This window comes from Eptatretus burgeri, chromosome 7, assembly GCF_056783735.1.
Source record: "Eptatretus burgeri isolate ZD-2024b chromosome 7, Ebu_testis_v1, whole genome shotgun sequence".
In the NCBI taxonomy this organism is placed as follows: Eukaryota; Metazoa; Chordata; class Myxini; order Myxiniformes; family Myxinidae; genus Eptatretus; species Eptatretus burgeri.
The window spans coordinates 92,493,424-92,516,644 of record NC_140967.1 but is presented as its reverse complement, the minus strand read 5'-3'; the positions used below and the strand labels follow the sequence as shown (position 1 = coordinate 92,516,644).

Genomic DNA, 23,221 nt, shown 5'->3' with positions numbered 1-23,221 from the left:
CTGGCCCATCATGTAACTGCCATCAGTTAAAATAATTAAAACAAAATTTACCGGTGGATTTTAAAGTTTATATTCTCCAAAACAAGTCATGATTAATGACTTGATTTTGTATATGATACAACTTTCGAGAATACAAAACAACTGCATTTGAGAGCTGGTTGTCGGCAACTCCAGTTTGTATTTCAAAATAATAATAATAATAAATAAACAAGCAGTCATAGACTGGTACTTACGAAATCGTCAACTTGACCTCTGACCTTGTCTAATAAAAGCTGTCTCTCGAGAAGGTAGTGACGCAAACCAGAAGTTTCTCCGATGATTCTGTACCAAACCATCAAAAATCGAATGTTTTGGATGTTTGACCTAACTCTGACCTTGACTTTTGACCGATTTTGACCAAAATCTAATCAACGCGAGCCACCACCCTCCTGAATCACGTGGTGTAATTTGACATTGGTAGCTTCTTCGGTTCTCGAGTTATCATTTTTTGGATGTTTGACCTCACTGTGACCTTGACCTTTGACCGATTTTGACCAAAATCTAATCAGCACTAGCCATCACTCTCCTGAATCACATGGTGCAATTTGACATTGGTAGCTTCTTCCGTTCTCGAGTTATCGTGCCTACAAACAAACAAACAAACAAACAAGCAGTCATAGATTGGTACTTACAAAATCGTCAACTTGACCTCTGACCTTGTCTAATAAAAGCTGTCTCTTGAGAAGGTAGTGATGCAAACCAGAAGTTTCTCCAATGATTCTGTACCAAACCATCAAAAATCAAATGTTTTGGATGTTTGACCTCACTGTGACCTTGACCTTTGACCGATTTTGACCAAAATCTAATCAACGCTAGCCACCACCCTCCTGAATCACGTGGTGTAATTTGACATTGGTAGCTTCTTCGGTTCTCGAGTTATCATTTTTTGGATGTTTGATCTCACTGTGACCTTGACCTTTGACCGATTTTGACCAAAATCTAATCAGCACAAACCATCACTCTCCTGAATCACGTGGTGCAATTTGACATTGGTAGCTTCTTCCGTTTTCGAGTTATCGTGCCTACAAACAAACAAACAAACAAACAAACAAACAAACAAACGGAAGTCATCAATATACTTACGAAATCTTTCGATTTCGTAAGTAAAAAAAAACTTTGCTGTGGATGGGTAAGAAAAATGAAAATAGAGATTACATGATACAAGGGGGCAATCTTGGAGTGTCTCACACAGGAGAAGGATCTGGGGGTGGTAATAAATATGGGGGATTATCAGATAGGACAATGCCAGGCAGCCATTGGTAAAGCTAATAGGGTTTTAGGTTGTATTCATTGGGGAATAAATTATCAATCAAGAGATAATGTTAACATTGTACAGGAATTGAGTGAGGCCTCACCTGGAATATTGTGTGCAGTTTTGGTCACCACAGCTCAGGAAGGATATAGCTACAACAGAGAGGGTACAGAAGCCTGGTGTTGGCTTAGTGGTTAGGGTCGCCGGCTTGGGATCCTAGGGTCCTGAGTTTGAGCCCCGTTGGCTGCTGAATTAACACCAGGTGGGGTTGACTCGGCCTGTCATCCTCCTGAGGTTGGCGAATTGAGTACCACTGTGTACAGGTCGAGGGGCACAGCATCAGTGGCACAGCTGTGCTCCAAGAAATGGTTGGAGTGGCGACCCATCCAAGATTGTGCCAAATAGCCAAGGAAAAACTGCTTTGGCAGTTCTAATGCTCTGTTCAAGAGTATGGGTCCAAGTACTGTATAGAAGAGTGTTTGAGTAGAACAAACAGTGACAGGACCAGGGGCCATAGTCTGAGGGTACTGAGGAATGTTATGATCGTATTAAGGCAAGGGTCTTTTACTCAGAGTAGTTAATGCATGGAATAGTCTCCCTGGATAGGTAGTGAGAATATAAAAAGTAGATCGGTTTTAAATTTGAGCTAGTTAAGCACTGAGAAGCATTGGGGAAAAGGGGTGACTGGAAGGTTGCTGAAGTATGGATGGCTGATTCCATATGTCATTATTGCAATATCTGCAAAAGGGTCTCATCAAAAGGTGAATGTGTTGTCTGTTTGCTCATTCCTCATCCTATAACTGTGTTCACCCCCACAAGAAACACCAAAACAAAACAAGAAATAACTAGAAAGCATCTCAAAACGCAAAGCCCACACACTTTGTACTCAAACTAAATTTGATGAAAACGACATTAAAAAAATAAAAATTGTACATTTTATTCATTTTGGTGTTCTCTATATTCTGAAAATAAAGGTTTGTTGAAGATTTGATGACAAAAGCTCAATTGGTAAAAATGTTACAGCCTGAACAGGAACAATGAAACTCAATAGAAAACTAGAAGGGCACCCAGAAGAGCGCATAATAGGGGCATTGCATCAGTGGCACAGCCACGCCCTCGGCCAATTATGCTACTGGCAGCCTTGTGCTGCATACGAAGGAGGAGGAATGGTAAATAAATAAACATGGAAGCCATTAAAAAGGGGTGTCTCGCACTTGACGCACTGCAGAGGGGCTGCTAATAAGGGCTATTTTTCATCACTACGACGTTGCCCTTTCACATTTTGAACCAATTTTAAATTATTTTCTCCATATTCTCAAAATAATGGTTTGTGAAAAATTTGATGACCAAAAGAAAAAAAGAAGAAAAAGTTATGGCCTGGACGGACCGGGGAACGCACGCACGCACGCACGCACGCACGCACGCACACACGCACACACGCACACACGCACACACGCACACACGCACACACACACACACACACACACACACACACACACACACACACACACACACACACACACACACACACACACACACACACACACACACACACACACACACACACACACACACACACACACACGCACACACGCACACACGCACACACGCACACACGCACACACACACACACACACACACACAATTGCAAAACCCCATTTCTCCCGCAGTGGGGAGTGGGGGGGAGGGGGGCGTGCTCAAAATAAAACAAAAAATGGATTTTATAATTTTAGGTAATATTTGTAAAAATTGTCACGTGTGGAAAACACCCTGACGATGTCTGCTTGTCTGACTGTTCTCATCTAACTCCTTCCCCACGTACAGCCCCCAGTGAATTACACTTGATAAATCATTAGATTGAGAGTTGGTTTGATGTAGAAGTGTATGATTGTAGTATGATTGATAGTGTATGATTGATTGGCCAAATGGCCTCCTCATGCATCTAGGTTGTGGTGAGGACTAAATGATGTGGTTCCACAGCTGAGGTTGTTTGGAGGGACCTTATGGACAGGTCAATTCCCTGACTTTGTGATGAATGGCTTGTAATACAGACTTCCACCAGGTGGCACTATACGATGCACATTTACTTCGAATCGGTTCTTCTCCATACCCTGAAACCCCAGGATTGATTTTTTTTTTTTTACCTCCTCCAAAATCTTCCCGTGCACCACGCGAGTACGACGATCATTTATCAACTCATTCCATCCAGCGGTTCAGGAGTGCATCAAAGTAAAACAAACACACAAACTGCATGATATTGTTACATGTGCGGGTCCGTTCTGATTGCCCGGTTTAAGTCCCACGGGTTGTGTCAAAAAGACCGCCAGAGTGAAGTGAGTCTGTTGTCTCGGAATGGATTAGAGCCTTTCCAGTCTTGATACCGTACACGTGGGACCGTTGAGTCATCAAAGTGCTATGCTGATAGGCGACCACATGACCGATCTAATTTGGCCGAGCAAACCGTTAGGTCATGGGCGCGGCCTTAGCAGTTTGAACCGCACTCCAACTATTAACCTGCAACAAGCCAAAACCATCAAACGAAGCAGCCAGGACAAGCGGAATTCACTCCGAGACCAGGTATATTAATTAACAAGCAAATGGCACTGGAAAAGGAAACAAGAAGCAATCACAATAATAAACAGAAGGCACTCGGTAGAGCGCATACCTCCGCCAGGCTGAACAATTTACATTTTGTATCCCACTGATAGGCCAGATCCAAATCCAGATCTTCACCAAAATCAAATCGATTCGTCCGCGTCACACACCCAACCTGTCCACCAAGTTTCATCAGAAACTATTCATAACTTTTTGAGATATCATGCTGTATGTTGTTTTTAGATTTATCTGATCTCAATGGTAAAGAATCACTTAGAAAATGAAAGTATTCGGATTCGGATCGGATCTTCACCAAAATATAACCAATCTGTCCTCATCACAAACCCAACCTGTCCACCAAGTTTTGTCCGAATCCATCCATAACCTTTTGAAGATATCCTGCTCACAAACAGACAGACAATAAAATAAAAATCGCCCATAGGGCCAGGACTTGATGAAATTCATCCAGTCAAAGATACTCCCCTCTTACGTCCGTGTTTCAAATTTGAAAGGAATCCGTTAAGATTTGGCGGAGACATGAATTTTTGAAAATCGGCCCATGCTAAAAGATACGGATTTTCACGATTTTCAGGAATTTTTCCTGACCTTGACCTTTGACCTTGACATGCCAAAAGTTATAGGGTTCTATTCTGGTGGCCAATAAGTCCATTGGTGAAGTTCCATGACATTCCGACTCGAAATGCGACCTGTAGAGCGAGACGTACACACAAACAAACAAACAAACAAACCGACATACTTGACAAAATCGTAGATTTCGTCAAGTAAAAAGACTGTCTATTGGGGTGCAAAATAACCTCTGTCCACCTTCAGTGGAGGAGGTAATTGTGCAGTCAACTGTTCTAAATCGAACCCCTTCACCCCGACCGATATGTGCCCTCAATGCCAACAAACAATCAGAAGATTCTAAAATATTCTATGTCCTTCGGTCCCAATCAAGCCTTGAGTTGGCTTAATAGTGTTACGGCTGTGGAAATTCGCAGAACACCATAAAGGTCCGTAGTTCAGTTAGATCGATAAGTCTGCGTTCAGATAGATTTCCCCACCGCTGTTTAATGGGATTTATTCGAGTCACAGTGCTGTGATCCTTTGACGTAGTGTTTTTCTTTTTCTATCGTTATTTTGGACCAACCACATCTCAACCACCATTACAACAACCACCTTAACCACAACGCCAACCACGCCACCATCACAACAACCACGATCACCTCAACTATCAACCACAACTGAACCACCACCACCAACGTCGCTCTCAACAACCGCTTCACAGCAACCTCCACCACAACCACACACACACCTCTCAACAAACCACACCATCCTCACCACTTTACCCCCAACCACCAACATCGCCACACCACCTTCTCCACCCCAATCACCTAACCACCTTCGCAACCACCAGCCACTCCACAACTACAAGCAACCACACCACAATCCCACCACCAACGAATAGCATCTGCGAAAGCCAGCGCAACGCGAAGGAAACCAGAGGAGTTCCGATGGTGCGTGGATTTTCCCGCCTGTTTTCCCATGCTTTGGTGTGGAGGAAATGTGATGCGGGTCAAAGGTCAGAGGTCATGTAAAGGAGGGGCCTGATTTTGGGGGAATGAATCTCCCTGGACCTGTGCCAAGAATGATTCTCTCGCCCCCCGGGTGGCGCGCGGGGAGGGGGACGAGAGGGCACGCCCCTTTTCTGGAAGCTTCCCGCAGGAGCTGGAAGGGGGGTGGAGCCGAAAACAGGGAGGAGTCAGGCGTTGGAACCTGGGGAATAAAAGGGCGCACGAGACGCCAGGTTCGTTCGTTGTTGGTCGTCGAGTCGTATTGTCTCTTCGGGGGAGCTTCGTCTCTTCGTGGCATTCGGGATCACTGCTGCTCCATGGTGTTTGAGATCCGGGTGCCTTCCCTCTGGGTGCCAAGTCGTGAGGTTGTATGCGGTGGTCCAGGGTCGAGGCGCGCACGGGAGGAGAGTGCCGGAGAGAGCTCGCCGACCGTCGCACCACGAGGGTGCAGGTAAGCAGCGTCGGTCTTGTGGGACCCATTCGGTCAGCCAAGTCCCACGCCATAAAGGCCCACGGGCCCAGTCTGACCCCCCTGTCTGTGGGGGTTGTCTTTTCTCTTCTTTTGTGTGAATGATGTGGCGCCGTGTCCATAAGTAAACCTGTTAAGTGCCTGTGAAATAATAAGAATATTCGGTTGTAGTGCTTTCCCTTGCTTTTGTTTGCCTTGCTCGTGTCTCTGTCCCCGTCCCGTGTATGCTTTTCTGTATACGTGCATGATTGTTCCATTGCATCATTGTATACGTGTTTCATTATAATGAATGTGCTTTGTGTGAATGTACCCCGTTCGTCGCGTCCTCCTTTCACCCTATTGGAAATGCCATCTTGCATCGCGGAATAAATAGCTGGGTTTTAAACACCCGTTAAATAGAATCGGATCCGGCGAGGTCGGGCGATAATACCCGCTTGGTTATCACTGCAGAATGGAACGTCCCGCTTAAGCGGTTCGTGTCCCAAGCCGACCTGCGCCGAGGTACGGTCTCCCGGGAAGCTGTCCGTGCTGGTACTTAGGTATATCGAGATTCGGCGATTGACCCTATCCTGCACGGGTAGAAAATTGGCTAGGCCGTGGTGGGGTTGAAGACCCACCCGTGACAGGGTTCCGGCGTTGCTCCAGAAGGTCACGACTGAATTGTTAGTCCGGTGGGCGAGCTGCTACTATTAGTGGAAAGCGGCAGTTCGCACGCCGGCGGGCGCGAATTCGTAACAAAAGTTAAGATGACTGGCTTAAGATCTTATGGTCTTGAGTTTGAGCCGTTGAAATAACACCAGGTGGGTTGACTCAGCCTGTCACCCTTCCGAGGTTGGCAAAATGAGCACCAGCTTATTGGTACAGAGGCACTGCATCAGCGGCACAGCCATGCTCCAGAAAACGATGCAACCAGCAGCCATAGGCTGCATATGACACTACACCACCATCCACTTGAATAACTCACACAGGCTCACACCTTCTTACCTTGACCGGATTCACCTCACTCTCATTTGCCTCGAGGACGCGTATCCTCTCCACCTGTACCTGCAATGCATTATCCCGATCTTTGTACATCGTTTCAACACATTCTTCCAATTATTTTGTTATTTTATCTACTCATTCCTTTCTCTCTACTCGCTCCCCCATTGCTTTATTCACTTTGTCCTTCTCAGTCATCTCAGGCTTTGCTCCCACAAATTCCCCTTCCGTGATAACTTCAGTGGCTTCAACAAGTTTGTTTATCTTTTGTCTCGATCTGTTCGTTCATTGGTCTCCATTGCCTGTTATGTCTATTTTATTTTCTTTGTTACATCATGTCTCACCTTGCATTCTTTCTTTATCGCTATTGTTCCCCCTTGTTTCTTTCTCGGCCGTTTTTTAGTTCCTCCATTGTCAATATATTTTCCCGATTTGTTATTTTAATTATTTTTGCCCCTCCGCAAGTTACTTCCACTTTAATTTCATTTATTTATTTTCTTCGTCATTTTGGCCTGACTCGCCATCATCTCATCTTGAACACAGGTCACGCACCCCCTCACCTCATTCACCTCTACCCGTGCAGCCTCAATCCTCACCGTCATCTCAGTGGCACAGCCTCACGAATGGGCAACGATGCAGTGCCCATGTTACCATGCATTTTTGTTTACCATCGCCTACTTGTCTGCCTTTCCCTCTGCCTGCCCTGCGTTGAGTTTCTCCCCAATACGAGGCTGTGCCTAGCGTTCATCATGCCTTCTGTCCTTTATCTCCTCCCTTGTCTCCGCTTGTCGCACACCTATTTTTGTGATCATTTGCGTTATCATTAACATCATCTGGCTCATGTCGAGCGGCAATGACAGTGCCAACCTGCTATTCTATGGTGGGGCCTCTCGGGGGAACGTTGCATTTTTTTCATGGGATGGGGTGGGAGTCATTAACCACAACGAGCACCTCTGCTGCACCCCCACCAATTCTTCCAATATATTGTTATCCTGGGTCACAGTTTCCTCTGAGCCCACTTAGACTTGCTCCTCTTGGTTAGCCATAACTGCAGAATTATTATTTAATTTTCTCCCTCGCTATGCTCCCTCTTACCACCGATAGTATTCCAGTCCAATCTTACTCCCGGCATCGAATATTTTGCCAGGGGGTTCCAAATCCCACTCCTGACACCAAGTGTTATAGGTACGTCGCCAGGTCACGAGTGGTCTCTCTTGGACCTGCTGTCTGACCTTGACCCTGAAGCCGACAAGCCACGGCCACCTTCGCAACCCCACGGGTTGCTCAGCAACCATGGACGCCATCTAAGATTACTAAACCTGGCAGGGTCCCTGCGCCAAATTCTCACGTGATCTTCCCGGTTACTTAGTTACCTCAGATTGGAACCATGCTCTCAGCTCCCCGCCTTTATATATTTATTACGTACGGCCAAGCAAAACTGGAGGTGGGATGCCGGTTAGACTAGCGCAGCGAATCAGTGGGGTACAACCTCCCATCTATTTGTTACAAACTATGTTTAACCAATGAAGGTAAGAGACAATCAAGCAGGTTGGAAACAACAAATATTGTATTAACAGGCACGTATTTACAAGAGATTGCAGTGTCACATTGGAACAGTCTTACCCCTAGCACTCAAAGAACCCGTTATACAACCTGCCTTAAATGAAATCCAGACAGGTGCCACATTCATCTGGGGAAATTAGATAGAAAAGGGCGCAGAAAGAAAGAAGAAGTCGGGGCATTGGCGACCCTTTCTCACCCGTACGTGAGCAGGCTTGCCCCCCGTGGGTCCCAACAAGTTGTCGACTGTCGATGTGGGTGAGAGAGTGGTGCAGGTGAGACATGCAGTGTCGTGTGGTGTTTGGCTCTGAAAAATAACTGTTGGGGGTCTCGTGTTGTTTGTTGATGCTCCGCAAATTGGCGAGCCCTGAGGTGTATGTGCTGAAAGATAAAAGGTTATATGGGACATGTGTGAAACACGTGTAATAAGTCAGTTCTACCGGTGTAGTCAGCACCTGTTCCACCTGGCAGTTTAGGAAGTGCTACATGTGGCACCTTTTGTGTCACCAGGATGAGAGGGACACCCGTCCTGCTCGATTAATTGGGGAGCGCCCTGCTTCGCACCCTCACGCTCCGCTTGGGAGCACTGGGGAGTGCCCTGCTTGGTGCCCTCGTAATCCGCTTGGAAGCACCTTGCCCGGCTTGGCGCATTGTGTTCTGCTGGCAGCACTCATCCTTCCTGTCCCACCTGATGCTCCAGAAGCCCAGCCAACCCAGCCAGGTCTCCTCCCCTCTGAGCACGAATTCCCTCAGGATTGGACTCGCTCTGCCCTGGACTCAGACTGCTCTGTTCTGTACACGCACTCTCACTCCAACTCCAACTCCTCGCAAAACCACTCTGTCTGGGTATTATTGTCCCTTACACAGTGTCTCCAAATACCTCTGTTTTTGGCAAGTGACCCGGTTGGCTAAGGCATGTTGCAATCCAACGGCTGGAATTGGTTACCATGTTTCAGGAAGCGCCTTGTTTGATCCGATTTGACTTGGATGCTGGAATGGCAAAGAACCATGACCATTACAAATGCTAAAGTGGTGATTATTTGGTCAAAATGCTTGTGAGGTGACGTGGTTTGAGAATGTGTGCTTGAGAATGAAGCATGAAAACGGGGATTCGAGTCTGGGTGTCAGAAAATAAGGGTTTGAGAATGGGTGTTTGAGAATGACGGTTTGAGTATGGGTGTCAGAAAACGAGGGTTTTGGAATGAGATTTGAATACAGAGTTGGAAAATGAAGAGTACAGAGTACTACCACCCCCTCACCCCTCACAACACTCCACAATGCTTTTCTTTTCCGCAGCTGTTCTGTCAATTTTTCCATTACATTTGATTAGAATTATCTCTAATCTTTGTGGAGATCGTGCCAGGGGGATTTAATTGCTTCAATTTACTCATCCCAAACGGAAAATACAGGCCGGTGTTGTACAAATAATCTTCAAGATGGGTGCTGCAAATTACGTTTGAAGCAGTTGTGCCATACTACTTTCCTCTGTTCAGTTTTACTTGGGCTGCCCAAATTTTCCTTACAGCTGGAGCTTTTGGAAAAACATGCATACTCACAGCATATTTGGTTGTACAGTTCTGCTACAACCAGAAACTATGCATTTAGAAGCATTCTCACAACTATTTCAGAGTTCACAGGTCAGGTCAGGTATGGGAGCATGCACCAAAGTAGCGCGTCACAGCGTCCACTTTCTGCTCCAGGGGCTTCCGTCTGGCCATGCCCCTGGCAGATGCCTGGCACATCCCCATCTCTTTGAGATGCTGATCAACCTGCTGCAACCATGAGGCACATGGTCGGCACTCACGAGGCTCCCTTGCTTCGAGAATCTGGTAAGCAGGATCTGTCAGGAAAACGAGCCACATGTCAGCTGCAGATATGTGGACGCTCACAGACGATACAGGTAACAAATCTCATTTGAGTCTCTCTCAGCAACTGCTCATTGGACACAAAGTCCAACCAACGATAGCCAAGGATTCTCCAAAGAGACCTGGTACCAAAGGAAGCAAGTCTCCATCTGAGATCCCTGGTCAGAGTCCAAGTCTCACAATCCATCCCCAGAATCCTCCCCAGAATCCAGTCCATACAAGCACTGAAAAGTGTGGGGGCCAGTACACACTCCTAGTAACGTACCCTAGTAACAACTGGAAAGAAGTCGGAGACGGCATCGCTCATTGGTCTTCTCTACTCATGGAGCTCCCTCGCTGAGAGAATCTGGTGAGCAAGAGCAACGTCAGAAAAAGGAGCCACAAGTCCATACAGCCACAGCTGACACTCATGGACTATGCAGGTAACAAATCTCATTTGAGATTCTCTCAGCAAATGCTCATTGGACACAAAGTCTGACCAGCGATAGCCAGGGATTTGTCGAAGAGACCTGGTTCCAAAGGAATTAAGTATCCGTCTCAGATCCCTGGTCAGAGTCCATGTCTCACATCCATAGAGCAAGACTGGAAGCACCAAGGACCTGAAGACTCGGACTTTCGTCCTCCCGCACAGGTACTGGCAGTGCCACACCCCATGGATCCAGTGAATCCATGACTCCTCAGGCCTGACCTAGATGTTTGTTGACTTCTGGCTCACAGCCAGCAGAGACATGAATATCACTGCTAAGGAAAGTGAATCTCTTCATGACCTCAACATCCTCGCCACAAACAGACACAGACAGGATAGCAGCATCCAAGCTGTCAATGAAAGTCTGGATCTTAGTTTTGACCCAGGAAACCCGTAATCCCAGTGGCTCCTACTCCTCATTCAGCACCTCGGGGGCCCCCGAAAGGATACCGAGAGTCTCCGCAAAGATGACTGCATCATCTGCGAAATCAAGGTCAGAGATCTTGACATTCCCAAATGCTGCACTGCAGCTTGATCGCTCCAATATCCTCCGCAGAATCCAGTCCATACAAGTGCTGAAAAGTGTGGGGGCCAGGACCCACCCCTGATTGAACTCCAGTAACAACTGTAAATAAGTCGGAGACGGCATCACCACATCTCACAGCACTCTGTACCAGAGTATCGTTCAGACATCAGAATGATCAGTTTTGGTGGCACCTCACGAAGACCAAGAATCCTCCAGAGGGCATCCTGATTCACTGAATCGAACGCTTTGCAGAGATCAACATAGGCTGCAAGCAGCTCCTGCCGAAACTCATCTGTGTTTGATGAGGACCCGAAGAGCAAGGACACGGTCAATCGTTGACCTCTTTGGTGAAAGTCTGACTGCTCTGGTTGCTGGTGCTCAAGCAGATGGTGGCGAACCCTATCAAGAATTTATCCGAGCAAAGACCTTGCCCGGCACCGAGAGCAGCGTCACCCCTCGGTAGTTGTTGCAGTCCTGGCGATCACCCTTCCCTTTCCAGAGAGGAACAACAAGGGCCCTCTTCCAGTCAGTTGGGATGATGCCTGTTCCAGATAGAACACAGAACTGCATGCAACGACATGAGTACAACAATTCCACCAGCATTGAGAAGTCTGGCAAGGATGCCACAGATCTCTGGAGGTTTACCCCATTTCAACCGGTTCACCACAGCCTGTGTTTCCACAAACGAAGGTGAATCACAGTTGATTGAGGGGTCAGCAATAGGGATAGTCACACCCCTGACGTCCAACTCGACAGCTGGTGGATCAGCCTGGTACAGCCACTCAAAGTAAATGGCCCAGCGGGCCTTCACTTTGGACTCCTCTGTCAAAAGCCCACCAACCTCCGCTTGAACTGCAGTACACTGAGGGACGGGCTTGAATGAACGCAAAGCGCACATTCCCCTGTAAGCAGAACGAGAATCACTTTACCACAGGTGATGCTCTACTCCCTCACAGATTCCTCGCACATATGCCTCCTTGTCCACCCTGAGTGCACGTACAGTTTTAAGCCTTAGCTCCCTGAACAGTTCAGCTCTGCCATTAAGCCTGGCCCTGCGACTGGTCAATGGCATCCAGTGTACCTTGAGAGACAAAATTCTTCTTCACCCGATGGTGAGTTCCAAGACATCAACCGGCAATATCAAGGATGGTGGTCTTGAAGGCACTCCACAACTCTTCAAGATTCCCCAAAGCACCCTGATCCCCACCAAATCCCAACTCGGCAAGCTGAAGGATGAGAGGGTCGCTGAGGAGTTTGCGAACAGACTAACATCCAGCCTCGGCTGAGCTGGTACCATTCTCCTGGATTTAAGCTGCAACTTCAGAGTTGCTACAACAAGCCTGTGGTCGGTGTTGAGGAACTGACCACTCCGGTGGATCCTGCAGTTTGGATAATCCTCCAGCGACCATCAACGAGCACAAGGTGACTCTCCTTTGCCACACCTCCATCGTTGGAATACCAAGTCCAACCATGAGCCTGTGGGTGCTGACACCATGAAACAGCCACCCTAAGTCCATGACTTCTTGCAAAGTCAAGGAACTTTGTGCTATTCTGGTTCACAGTTCCAGACCCATAGAGACCAACACATGTCTCATAACCATCGCCATCAGTTATAGTTGATGCATTGAAATCCCCCAAGACGAGAAGAGTATCTCGCCTGGAGCACTGATCAACCACAGACTCGAGTACGGCATAGAATGCGTCTTTCACGGTGAGATCACTCACTTCAGTCGGAGCACGTACAGAAACCAGGGAAACGACACCCATGGAGTGACACATCCTTTGCCTCATAATACGCTCGTTGACTGGTGTTACCTCAATTATCATTGGAGTCAGCTTATTGGACACAGCGACAGAAACTCCTTGGGCATGGTAATCAGAGCGACCAGACCAATCATCGGTGAAACCACCCGCCATGATCTCGCCACTGTCTGGTCTCCGAACCTCAGAGAGTGCTGCAATACCTACGTTCAAACGCTTGAGCTCAAATAATAGAGACAGGTTATCATCCTCTTTTAGAGATGGGACATTCCAGGCACTCACCCGAAGGCACCGCCTCAGGTTAGTCAAAGGAGACCGCCGTCTGGTGGACGAGCATACAAAGACACCAAAAAAAAAAAACATTAAATATTTGTTTAAAGATTTTTTTTTTTGTGAACGACTAAGTGTTCAGTGAAACCATTTCTCTTCATTAAACCAAACATGAATTTCTGATTCTGTGGACCTTTAAGGGTGAACACAAATAATTAGGAGATGTAATTAAAACAAACATGGTGGCAATGGTGGACTTTAAGAAAGACCAAAAAGAAACGAAGAAGGAAATAATAGTGACACATGAGTATAAAAAGAGACACGATGAGGTAACAGAGAAGATGAAGGTGATCAGATAGAAAATAGAGACGAGAACGCAGGAAATACATGAGCGGATGGAAACGGCGAAAGTGGTGGGAGGAGGACAATTGATGGGAGCAAATCGGGCAATAAAAGGGAATGGAAGAGATTGAGGAAACAAACAATAAAAAAGGTGAAGTAAACCACGGAAGAGGTTAAGAAGATTAAAGAAGCGGTGGTAAAAACGAAAGAGGAATGAAACGAAATGGCAAAGAAGGTGGAGGTGATGAAGGAGGAAGTGATGGAATGTGAGGAAACTATGCACAAAGATTGGTTTTACACTTCAATGTACAGGTGGAGAGGATATGGACCCTCGAGGCGAACAAGGGAGCCACGCTTCCAGAAAAGGTGAGAAAATGTGATGGGGATCAAATGTATGATGTGAAGGAGAGTGTGCCACTATTCGGCATAATAAAGCCCATTGGTTTTTCTTGGTAGAGTGAGTGAAGCAGAGTGTGTTGCGATTGCATGGGAATGGAAAGTGTGCCAGGATGAGAGAGTATGGGAAGAAAGCTGACAGATGGGGAGGTGCAGCTAGCCAAACTCACGGAAGCAGTGAGCACCCACCCCCATGCCCCCCCCACCTCTGTGTGTGAACGATTAAAAAAAGTTAGAGGGTTTTTGTCCCACGACAGTCTCATGAGAGCCGGCGTTAAAGGCACAGCATGTCGTGGAGCATGTGCGGTTCATGTGGGGCATCTGGCACAAGTGGGCATCGGGATTTTGGCTGCAGGATCTCCACGAAGGATCCCATGTGGAGTTTGGGGAGGTCTCGCGGTGCTGACGCTGGTCGCAGCAGTCACAACTGGGTTCTCTGTGGGGAAATCCCCGGAGTCCAATGGGTAAAAGGTAATGGAAGACGAATTAACATGTCTCGGACTGACATGGCAGGGTAGAGGCAGGTTGAGACAAAGAGGGGAGGTAGCTAGATAAGTGACATAGAGTTAAAAAGGATGTGCATAGTGCAAGGGATAACAGGGGAACACGAGTTAGATATAAGGATTACAATAGACAGGGCGTAACACCATCATCTCGCTCACGTGGGTGCACAAAGTAGACGATACGCCTTTGCCTTCAGAAATTGATTCTTGCAATCCACTCCTTGGCAGGGGATGAAATATTTTTAAAGTGTAGCGTGTATATGCCCAATCATTAGTCTAACTTATCCCATTTTCAGAAGTTGCACATTAGCCCACACTTCATGCCCAAGATTTGTGGTATAATTTTGGGTGACATGAAAATTTTGGTTTCCCAATTTTGATTGATGCCAACAAAAACATACACAGTGGCACCAGCTTTAAGGCAGTTCATCTACTGCATCTACTTACTGTCCACACGATGTGAAAGATGACTTCTTGAAAGTCGTCATCTTCAACTGGTCTAGCCCATCATCTCCTCCACCCATGTCCTCAGGCTCACTGTCTGCATCATCGTCATCAGTGGGAGTTGGTAGATCTTTATCCTCACGTGTATGACATGAGCATAGTTCTGTGCACAGAATGCCTAGAGACACGCAGAATTTGTCATCTGCATACCATCCTCTGCACTTGGACTTCTTGCATGCACAGGATGAATGTTCGAGGATGCTTTGTTAAGCTGATTGCATCTGCATCCAATCAATTCTAAGGGCATCAACTGCATCATTTATCAGCTTCCATCCCTGTCCAACAGGAGGTGGAATATTTTGGTGCTGTTCCAAAGGCCCTGTCACACCTTGACAATTTAGCTAGCGTATGCCTGACGTATGCAAAATTTGGCTAAAACGCTGGCACACGTCGAATACGTTATGGGTAAGTTTGTATACGTTAAGAGCACGCTGGCATACGTCGTAGTACGCTGGCTTTTTTCGTAGTACGCTGGCATACGTCGTAGTACGCCGCGGTGTTAGACAAATTTTCCATGCTTGAATTTTTTCGACGTATGCCAGCGTATGACTCACACGTTCCGCATAACGCTGGCCATAAGTTGTAGGCACGTTACGCGATCGTTGACACACGTCGACACACGTTACTTGTAAGTTACTCATAAGTCGAAACACGTCGAGGTAATGTTTAGCGTCAGTGTTCCAGACTCCTTGTTTTTTTTTTTTTCCTTTGGCGTGACGGTGATGTTGACACTTCGATTTCTAGTGCATCGAAGAGCTGTCATACCGAAGAAAAAAAACCAGGGAGTCTGGAACACTGACGCTAACCTCGACGTGTTTCGACTTATGAGTAACGTACAAGTAACGTGTGTCGACGTGTGTCAACGATCGCGTAACGTGCCTACAACTTATGGCCAGCGTATGCGGAACGTGCAAGTCATACGCTGGCACACGTCGAAAAATTTCAAGCATGTTAAAATTTGTTGACGAGCTCGGCGTACTCCGACGTATGCCAGCGTACTACGACGTATGCCAGCGTGCTCTTAACGTATACAAAACTTACCCATAACGTATTCGACGTGTGCCAGCGTTTTAGACAAATTTTTCATACGTCGGCATACGCTGGCTAAATCGTCAAGGTGTGATAGGGCCTTAAGACGTCACAATTTGGTGACAAAACATTCTCTGCCATGATCACCAAGAAGATCATTGCATACCTGACATCATTCCTGCTGACCATAGAGTTTGCAGACAAAGACTTCCAGGTCTGACACCATGTACTCGGTTACTGTGAACGATTCCCCGAGAGAATGAAATGCCAAATACAATTTTGGGTTGTCCACAATCAGTTTGATGGCCTCTTTCTTGCCTTTACCATTAAATGAACTGACAGATTCACATCCAATGAAGCAGTGGAGGCCTACCAACGACTTCGTTATGTAATCGCCAAAATGTTGCGCAACAGCCTGGAGATGAATAGGCTACAAATTCTCATCTTTCCCAGTATGCAAGCAGAGCTGGAAGATGCCAAGACTTGAAGTTGATGCAATGCCGATGAAAAAAAACCCCAATTGTGCTAGGACTCATCATGATACTGTTGCAACCGGATTTTGGAAATGTAGCTGGCATGTAAGAACATCCTTGTGTCTGCCTCTTCATGTGAATAGTGCAGCTCTTCGATGGATTTTTCAAGAACTGTTCCATATTACGGAATGATTGCATGGCAGATGTTCCCCATGAACCACAGTTAGTCACACCCTTCAGTCTTCCAGCATCGCACTTGCTCTCCATCTCAAACAGGAATTTAACCAACTCTTCCTTGTTGTAATTATGTGACAGGAAGTTTTTTCCACTGCTTTGGGATTGGTTCGTCTGGCTTTTCAATCTTGATTTTATTGGAGCCGCTTGCTGCTCTTCATTTGCGCTCTGCATTTTTGATACCGACAGATGGATATCCGTCCGTCACAAAGTGTCCTGCAGTTGAACCACGAGTGCAAGAAAAATTCAACAATTGGTAGAGATTCTGGTCAGCAAGTTAACCGTTGTTCTGTGGCATGTATTTTGGACGCCTTTGTTGCAGCACGGACATCCCATCCACAATCAAAACACTCCCGCTTGGTGCCTCGACCTTTGGCGATGCTTCAGGGGCCGATTCAAGGTAAAGCAGAAGCTTTGCGTTATTCGTCTTTACAAGGTATCCATCGTTTGTAGTGATAGCCAGTGGAAGTGGGCCCCAAAAATATGACATCATGTTCTTCACATTAATTTTGTGAGTTCTGCCGATGATGACAAGTCAGGCAAGGAGTTTCCAGTCACTTTTCAAACCGACTTCTTTACCCTTCCCCTTTGTCGTCACCTTGTTCCCTGCATTAGTGAATGATTTAAGCTTCATTTTCCTCAATGTGTAGTTGAGTTCAGTCTCAATTCAATGCAGTCGGTGCTTACAAAAGGTGACGAATGCATAATCTCACTTCTGTTGAGCAGTCTTCAGGTCAAGAGAAACTTTAGCGGATGCAGTGATGCCAGAAGACATGTGAATTACATCTTCAGGATCTTCAACTTGATGTGTTCGACTTTTCCCAATTTATCCAAAAGCATTGTCATGACCACCTTGATCCTCTCTGGAACTGCATGGTGAGACTTTGATCGAGCTGCAGTGATCATCAAGAGTGGTGTGCCAGTTATGGTCTATATAAAACAGTCTTTTGAGTCCTTCCTTTTCTCTCCATCTTGATCTCTCCAAAAATAGGGAACAACAAGCTTCAACCCTCTTTGGACCGGCAGGGTGCAGAGTGCGTTCCTGTCGAGACAGAAGAGCCGGCCCCGGCAAAAATGAGAACTGATGCGAAGGCTTGGATACTGACAAAATGAGTAGATGTCACATTCATGTCCCAGCAGCAGATGTTACATTCATGTGAGGAGCGTGCAGTGGCAGGTCAGATGGCCAGCTTCAGTCCTATCCTATCCGAACCTAGCTGCCTGCTAATCCTTGTATCTAATTTCTAACTCCTGCCCCACTAAACCCTTTGAAACCAATTTCTACCTCATGGGCCTACTAATCCTTTAAACTACACTATCTCCCAGGAGGAAGATCAAGGCATGTGAGGACAAAAACAACATGGTGGCGTGGCCCCACAAAGCTCGCTGGCAGATTAGCCCGATGGGGCCACTTACACAAAAGCTTAAACCATCAAATGGCAGATACCAGTTTACATGGACTGCATTGTGATGCCCCTTGGAGCTTTATATACAGCAAAAACTGCTTTGCATGCATTGGCAAGAAATTTGGGGATGCGAGGCTTCAAGATATTTTGATAGAGTCAGAAGTTGTAGCGTCTTGCTCGATTAATGGTGTAATAAATGGTCATCACTACAATGGGGATACCCATGGTCATAAACTCAAGAAGAGTCATCTTGAATGCTGTGTGGACAGCAAGTAAATGCAGCCGATGCACCACCTTTAAAAGCTGGTGCCAATGTGCATGTTTGTGTTGGCATCAATCAGGAAGTGTGGGATAACGTGCAACTTCTGAAAGTAGGAAAAGTTAGAATAATGTTGAGGCATATATGAGGGACACTTTAAACAATATTTCATCCTTTGCCAAGGAGTGGACCACAAAAATAATTTTCTGAAGTGATATGATGGACAGGGCCTATAGTCTAAAGGATGAATGTGTGTTGTGTGAATGATGAACGGAGGGTACAGGTGAGATGGCATGAAGGAATGGAGTTATCCACGGGCAACGACCGTGACTATATGTGGATATATACAGTGGGGAGAACAAGTATTTGATACACTGCCGATTTTGCAGGTTTTCCCACTTACAAAGCACGTAGAGGTCTGTAATTTTTATCATAGGTACACTTCAACTGTGAAAGACGGAATCCAAAACAAAAATCGTGAAAATCACATTGTATGATTTTTAAATAATTAATTTGCATTTTATTGCCTGAAATAAGTATTTGATACATCAGAAAAAGAGAACTTAATATTGAGTACAGAAACCTTTGTTTGCAATTACAGAGATCAGACGTTTCCTGTAGTTCTTAACCAGGTTTGCACAGACTGCAGCAGGGATTTTGGCCCACTCCTCCATACAGATCTTCTCCAGATCCTTCAGGTTTCGGGGCTGTCGCTGGGCAACACAGATTTTCAGCTCCCTCCAAAGATTTTCTATTGGGTTCAGGTCTGGAGACTGGCTCGGCCACTCCAGGACCTTGAGATGCTTCTTACGGAGCCACTCCTTAGTTGCCCTGGCTGTGTGTTTCGGGTCGTTGTCATGCTGGAAGACCCAGCCACGCCCCATCTTCAATGCTCTTGTTGAGGGAAGGAGGTTGTTGGCCAAGATCTTGCGATACATGGCCCCATCCATCCTCCCCTCAATACGGTGCAGTCGTCCTGCCCCCTTTGCAGAAAAGCATCCCCAAAGAATGATGTTTCCACCTCCATACTTCACGCTTGGGATGGTGTTCTTGGGGTTGTACTCATCATTCTTCTTCCTCCAAACACGGTGAGTGGAGTTTAAACCAAAAAGCTCTATTTTGGTCTCATCAGACCACATGACCTTCTCCCATTCCTCCTCTGGATCATCCAGATGGTCAATGGCAAACTTCAGACAGGCCTGGACATGCGCTGGCTTGAGCAGAGGGACCTTGCGTGTGCTGCAGGATTTAATCCATGACGGCGTAGTGTGTTACTTATGGTTTTCTTTGATACTGTGGTCCCAGCTCTCTTCAGGTCATTGACCAGGTCCTGCCATGTAGTTCTGGGCTGATCCCTCACCTTTCTCATGATAATTGAGGCTCCACGAGGTGAGATCTTGCATGGAGCCCCAGACCGAGGGAGATTGACTGTTATCTTGAACTTCTTCCATTTTCTAATAATTGCGCCAACAGTTGTTGCCTTCTCACCAAGCTGCTTGCTTATTGTCCTGTAGTCCATCCCAGCCTTGTGCAAGTCTACAATTTTGTCCCTGATGTCCTTAGACAGCTCTCTGGTCTTGCCCAATGTGGAGAGGTTGGAGTCTGATTGATTGAGTGTGGACAGCTGTCTTTTATGCAGATAATGAGTTCAAACAGGTGCAGTTAATACAGGTAATGAGTGGAGAATGGGAGGGCTTCTTAAAGACAAAACTAACAGGTCTGTGAGAGCCGGAATTCTTACTGGTTGGTAGGTGATCAAATACTTATTTCATGCAATAAAATGCAAATTAATTATTGAAAAATCATACAATGTCATTTTCAGGATTTTTGTTTTAGATTCCGTCTTTCACAGTTGAAGTGTACCGATGATAAAAAAAATTACAGACCTCTACATGCCTTGTAAGTGGGAAAACCTGCAAAATCGGCAGTGTATCAAATACTTGTTCTCCCCACTGTATATATATATATATATATATATATAATATGTATGTATGTATATATATATATATATATATATATATATATATATATATATATATATATATATATATATATATATCTTCTTCTTCTTCTTCTTTCGGCTTGCTCCCGTTAGGGGTCACCACAGCGGATCAACCGTCTCCATTTCGCTCAATCCTCCACATCTTCCATTGACACTCCAACCACCCACATGTCCGCCCTCACCGTATCCATGAACCTCTTCTTTGGCCTTCCTCTTCTCCTCCTGCCTGGCGGCTCCATCTTCAACATCCTTCTCCCATATACTCCGCTTCCCTCCTGTGCACATGTCCAAACCATCTCAATCTCGCCTCTCTCACTTTGTCTCCAAACCGTCCTACCTGCGCTGTCCCTTTAATATACTCATTTCTTATCCTATCCATCCTCGTCACTCCCAACGAGAATCGCAGCATCTTTAACTCTGCCACCTCCAGCTCCGCTTCCTGTCTTTTTGTTAGTGCCACCGCCTCCAAACCATACAACATAGCTGGTCTCACTACCGTCTTATATACTTTCCCCTTCACTCTTGCAGCTACCCTTCTGTCACAAATCACTCCTACAACTCTTCTCCAACCACTCCATCCTGCCTGCACTCTCTTTTTCACTTCTCTCCCACACTCTCCGTTACTTTGGACCGTTGATCCCAAGTATTTAAACCCATCCACCTTCCCCACCTCAACTCCTTGCAACCGCACCATACCACCACCCTCCCTCTCATTTACGCACATGTGCTCCATCTTACTCCGACTGACTATCATTCCCCTTCTCTCCACTGCGTACCTCCACCTCTCGAGGCTCGCCTCAGCCTGCTCCCTACTCTCACTACAGATCATGTCATCCACAAATATATATATATATATAGATATCTTCTTCTTTTGGCTGCTCCCGTTTGGGGTCGCCACAGCGGATCATCCGTATGATCCGCATAGTGATTTGGCACATGTTTTACGCCGGATGCCCTTCCTGACGCAACCCTGGTCGCCTCTTACGACACAGGGATATGGTACACCTATTTTAACCGGGGTATACACCGGCCCAGTACACTGGTACTCATTTCGCCGACCTCGGAAGGATGACAGGCTGAGTCAACCCCCTGGTGTATTAATTCAGTGGCCCAACGGGGATTGAACTCAGGACCTTTTGGATCCCAAGCCGCTGCCCGAACCACTGCGCCAACACCAGGCTCATATATATATATATATATATATATATATATATATATATATATATATATATATATATATATATATATATATATATATATATATATATATATATCGAAAGGATTGTGGGGAGGAAAAGGTCAAAACCTCCATGAAACCAAATGACGATCCAGAAGTAAGAAACTCAATCGGTAACAAAAGTTTTTACTTTCGGCCAACAACTTTGACAAAGTTTGCGATGAAAAACTATTGTAGCGGTTCTGCAAAACCACATGCCTCTAATCCCTAAGCCAATGGCACCCAACATACGGTGATCCCCAGGCAGTTATTTCATTCGTCTTCATGGAGTTAGTCCTCCCCTCATGCCTCGTGGGTTAATGGGATGAAGTGCGTTGTGTGGGTCTTGTAGTTCGGTCTCATAAATATCTCTGATTCAGACTCTGATCCCTACTCTAACCCTGTCCTTTTAGCCATAGTACAGAACAAGCATGCAAGAACACACACCATTCATAAGGCAATTGTTTATAAACACACCACGATGCCTCTCATGACTCAGATCATCCACATCCACGCTGCACACTACAACCTGTGCATGGGATTCACGAGCCATAATTTCATTCAAATCTGCATGCCAATTTCCAACCGGCACCTCACCTTACTTCGCACCTCGCTCACCAAATCACACAACTTTGAACACAAACACCTCCCACACAAGAGGAAAAATATTCCCGCACCCCTTCAAATCCTCTGCATTGCTACAATTTGCCACTCTATTTTGAGGAGCACCATGTGGCGTCGGATTGTCCTCGGCACAGAGCGATGCTCGACCACGCAAGAGACGCCAATAGCTCCGCCGAGTCTCACCGGCGACGTCCCAGGTGAGCGTCCACAATTTATACAGCCCTCATCGAGTCACTAGACCACGGCAAGACCGGCGGCAGCGAGGAGGGGTCATGAGAAGGGCGATCTGGGAGTTTGCTTCAGGTCCCGGGTATGCATTTTGGCTTGTGAAGGAGCCCATGGGTGGCGAAGAAAATCCGCTGCTATTCGACATTCAGACTACACTCGGTGCACATTCAGGGCCGGAGTGCCAGCTCGGGGAGCATGCCCCATGTTAAGTCAGGAGCTCCGAGCCATGCTGAAGCTGGGAGGCAACTGAGCCGGTTTCTGGGCCTGGAGCCTGGCAGGGCGTGGCTAGGGCAACTGTGGCCCAATAGAGAAGCAAGGTTTGGGCCACAGCGCGTCGCTTTCCAGTCATCGCCCCACCCTTAAAAGGGGGTGTTTACAAAAGGTGACAAATGCATAATCTCACTTCTGTTGAGTTATTAGTCTTTGTAACCCTAACCTTTGTTGACTTTGTATTAGTCTAACCCTAACCCTAACAATATTAGGTTCTTCATGAATGAGGAGTTGGTTACTTCGTGCAATGCGAAACAACAGGCACAAATAACTAATATCCCTCAGGATGGTTGATGGAAGGAGGGGTTGAGTGAGGATACTTAGCAGCTGAAGGGGGAGGGGTTGCAACCCCCCCAACCCACCTCCCCCTCTCGATCCGC

General features: G+C 46.4%; 1 protein-coding gene across 11 annotated transcripts in view; it reads right to left on the bottom strand.

The window, feature by feature from the left end:
* Positions 1 to 23,221, bottom strand: part of ZFAT (zinc finger and AT-hook domain containing) — a 115,666-nt gene that overhangs the window by 20,563 nt on the left and 71,882 nt on the right. For 9 of the 11 annotated variants that reach the window (XR_015060377.1, XM_085889605.1, XM_085889612.1 and 6 more), the window contains one exon: positions 6,914 to 6,973. The exons of the other annotated variants lie outside the window; for them this stretch is intronic. Coding sequence is in view for 8 of the 9 variants with exons in the window: in XM_085889605.1 (XP_085745731.1) it covers positions 6,914 to 6,973 (60 nt within the window). In the remaining variant the exon portion in view is untranslated. The remainder of the gene's footprint in view (positions 1 to 6,913; positions 6,974 to 23,221) is intronic. 11 annotated transcript variants of the gene reach the window in all.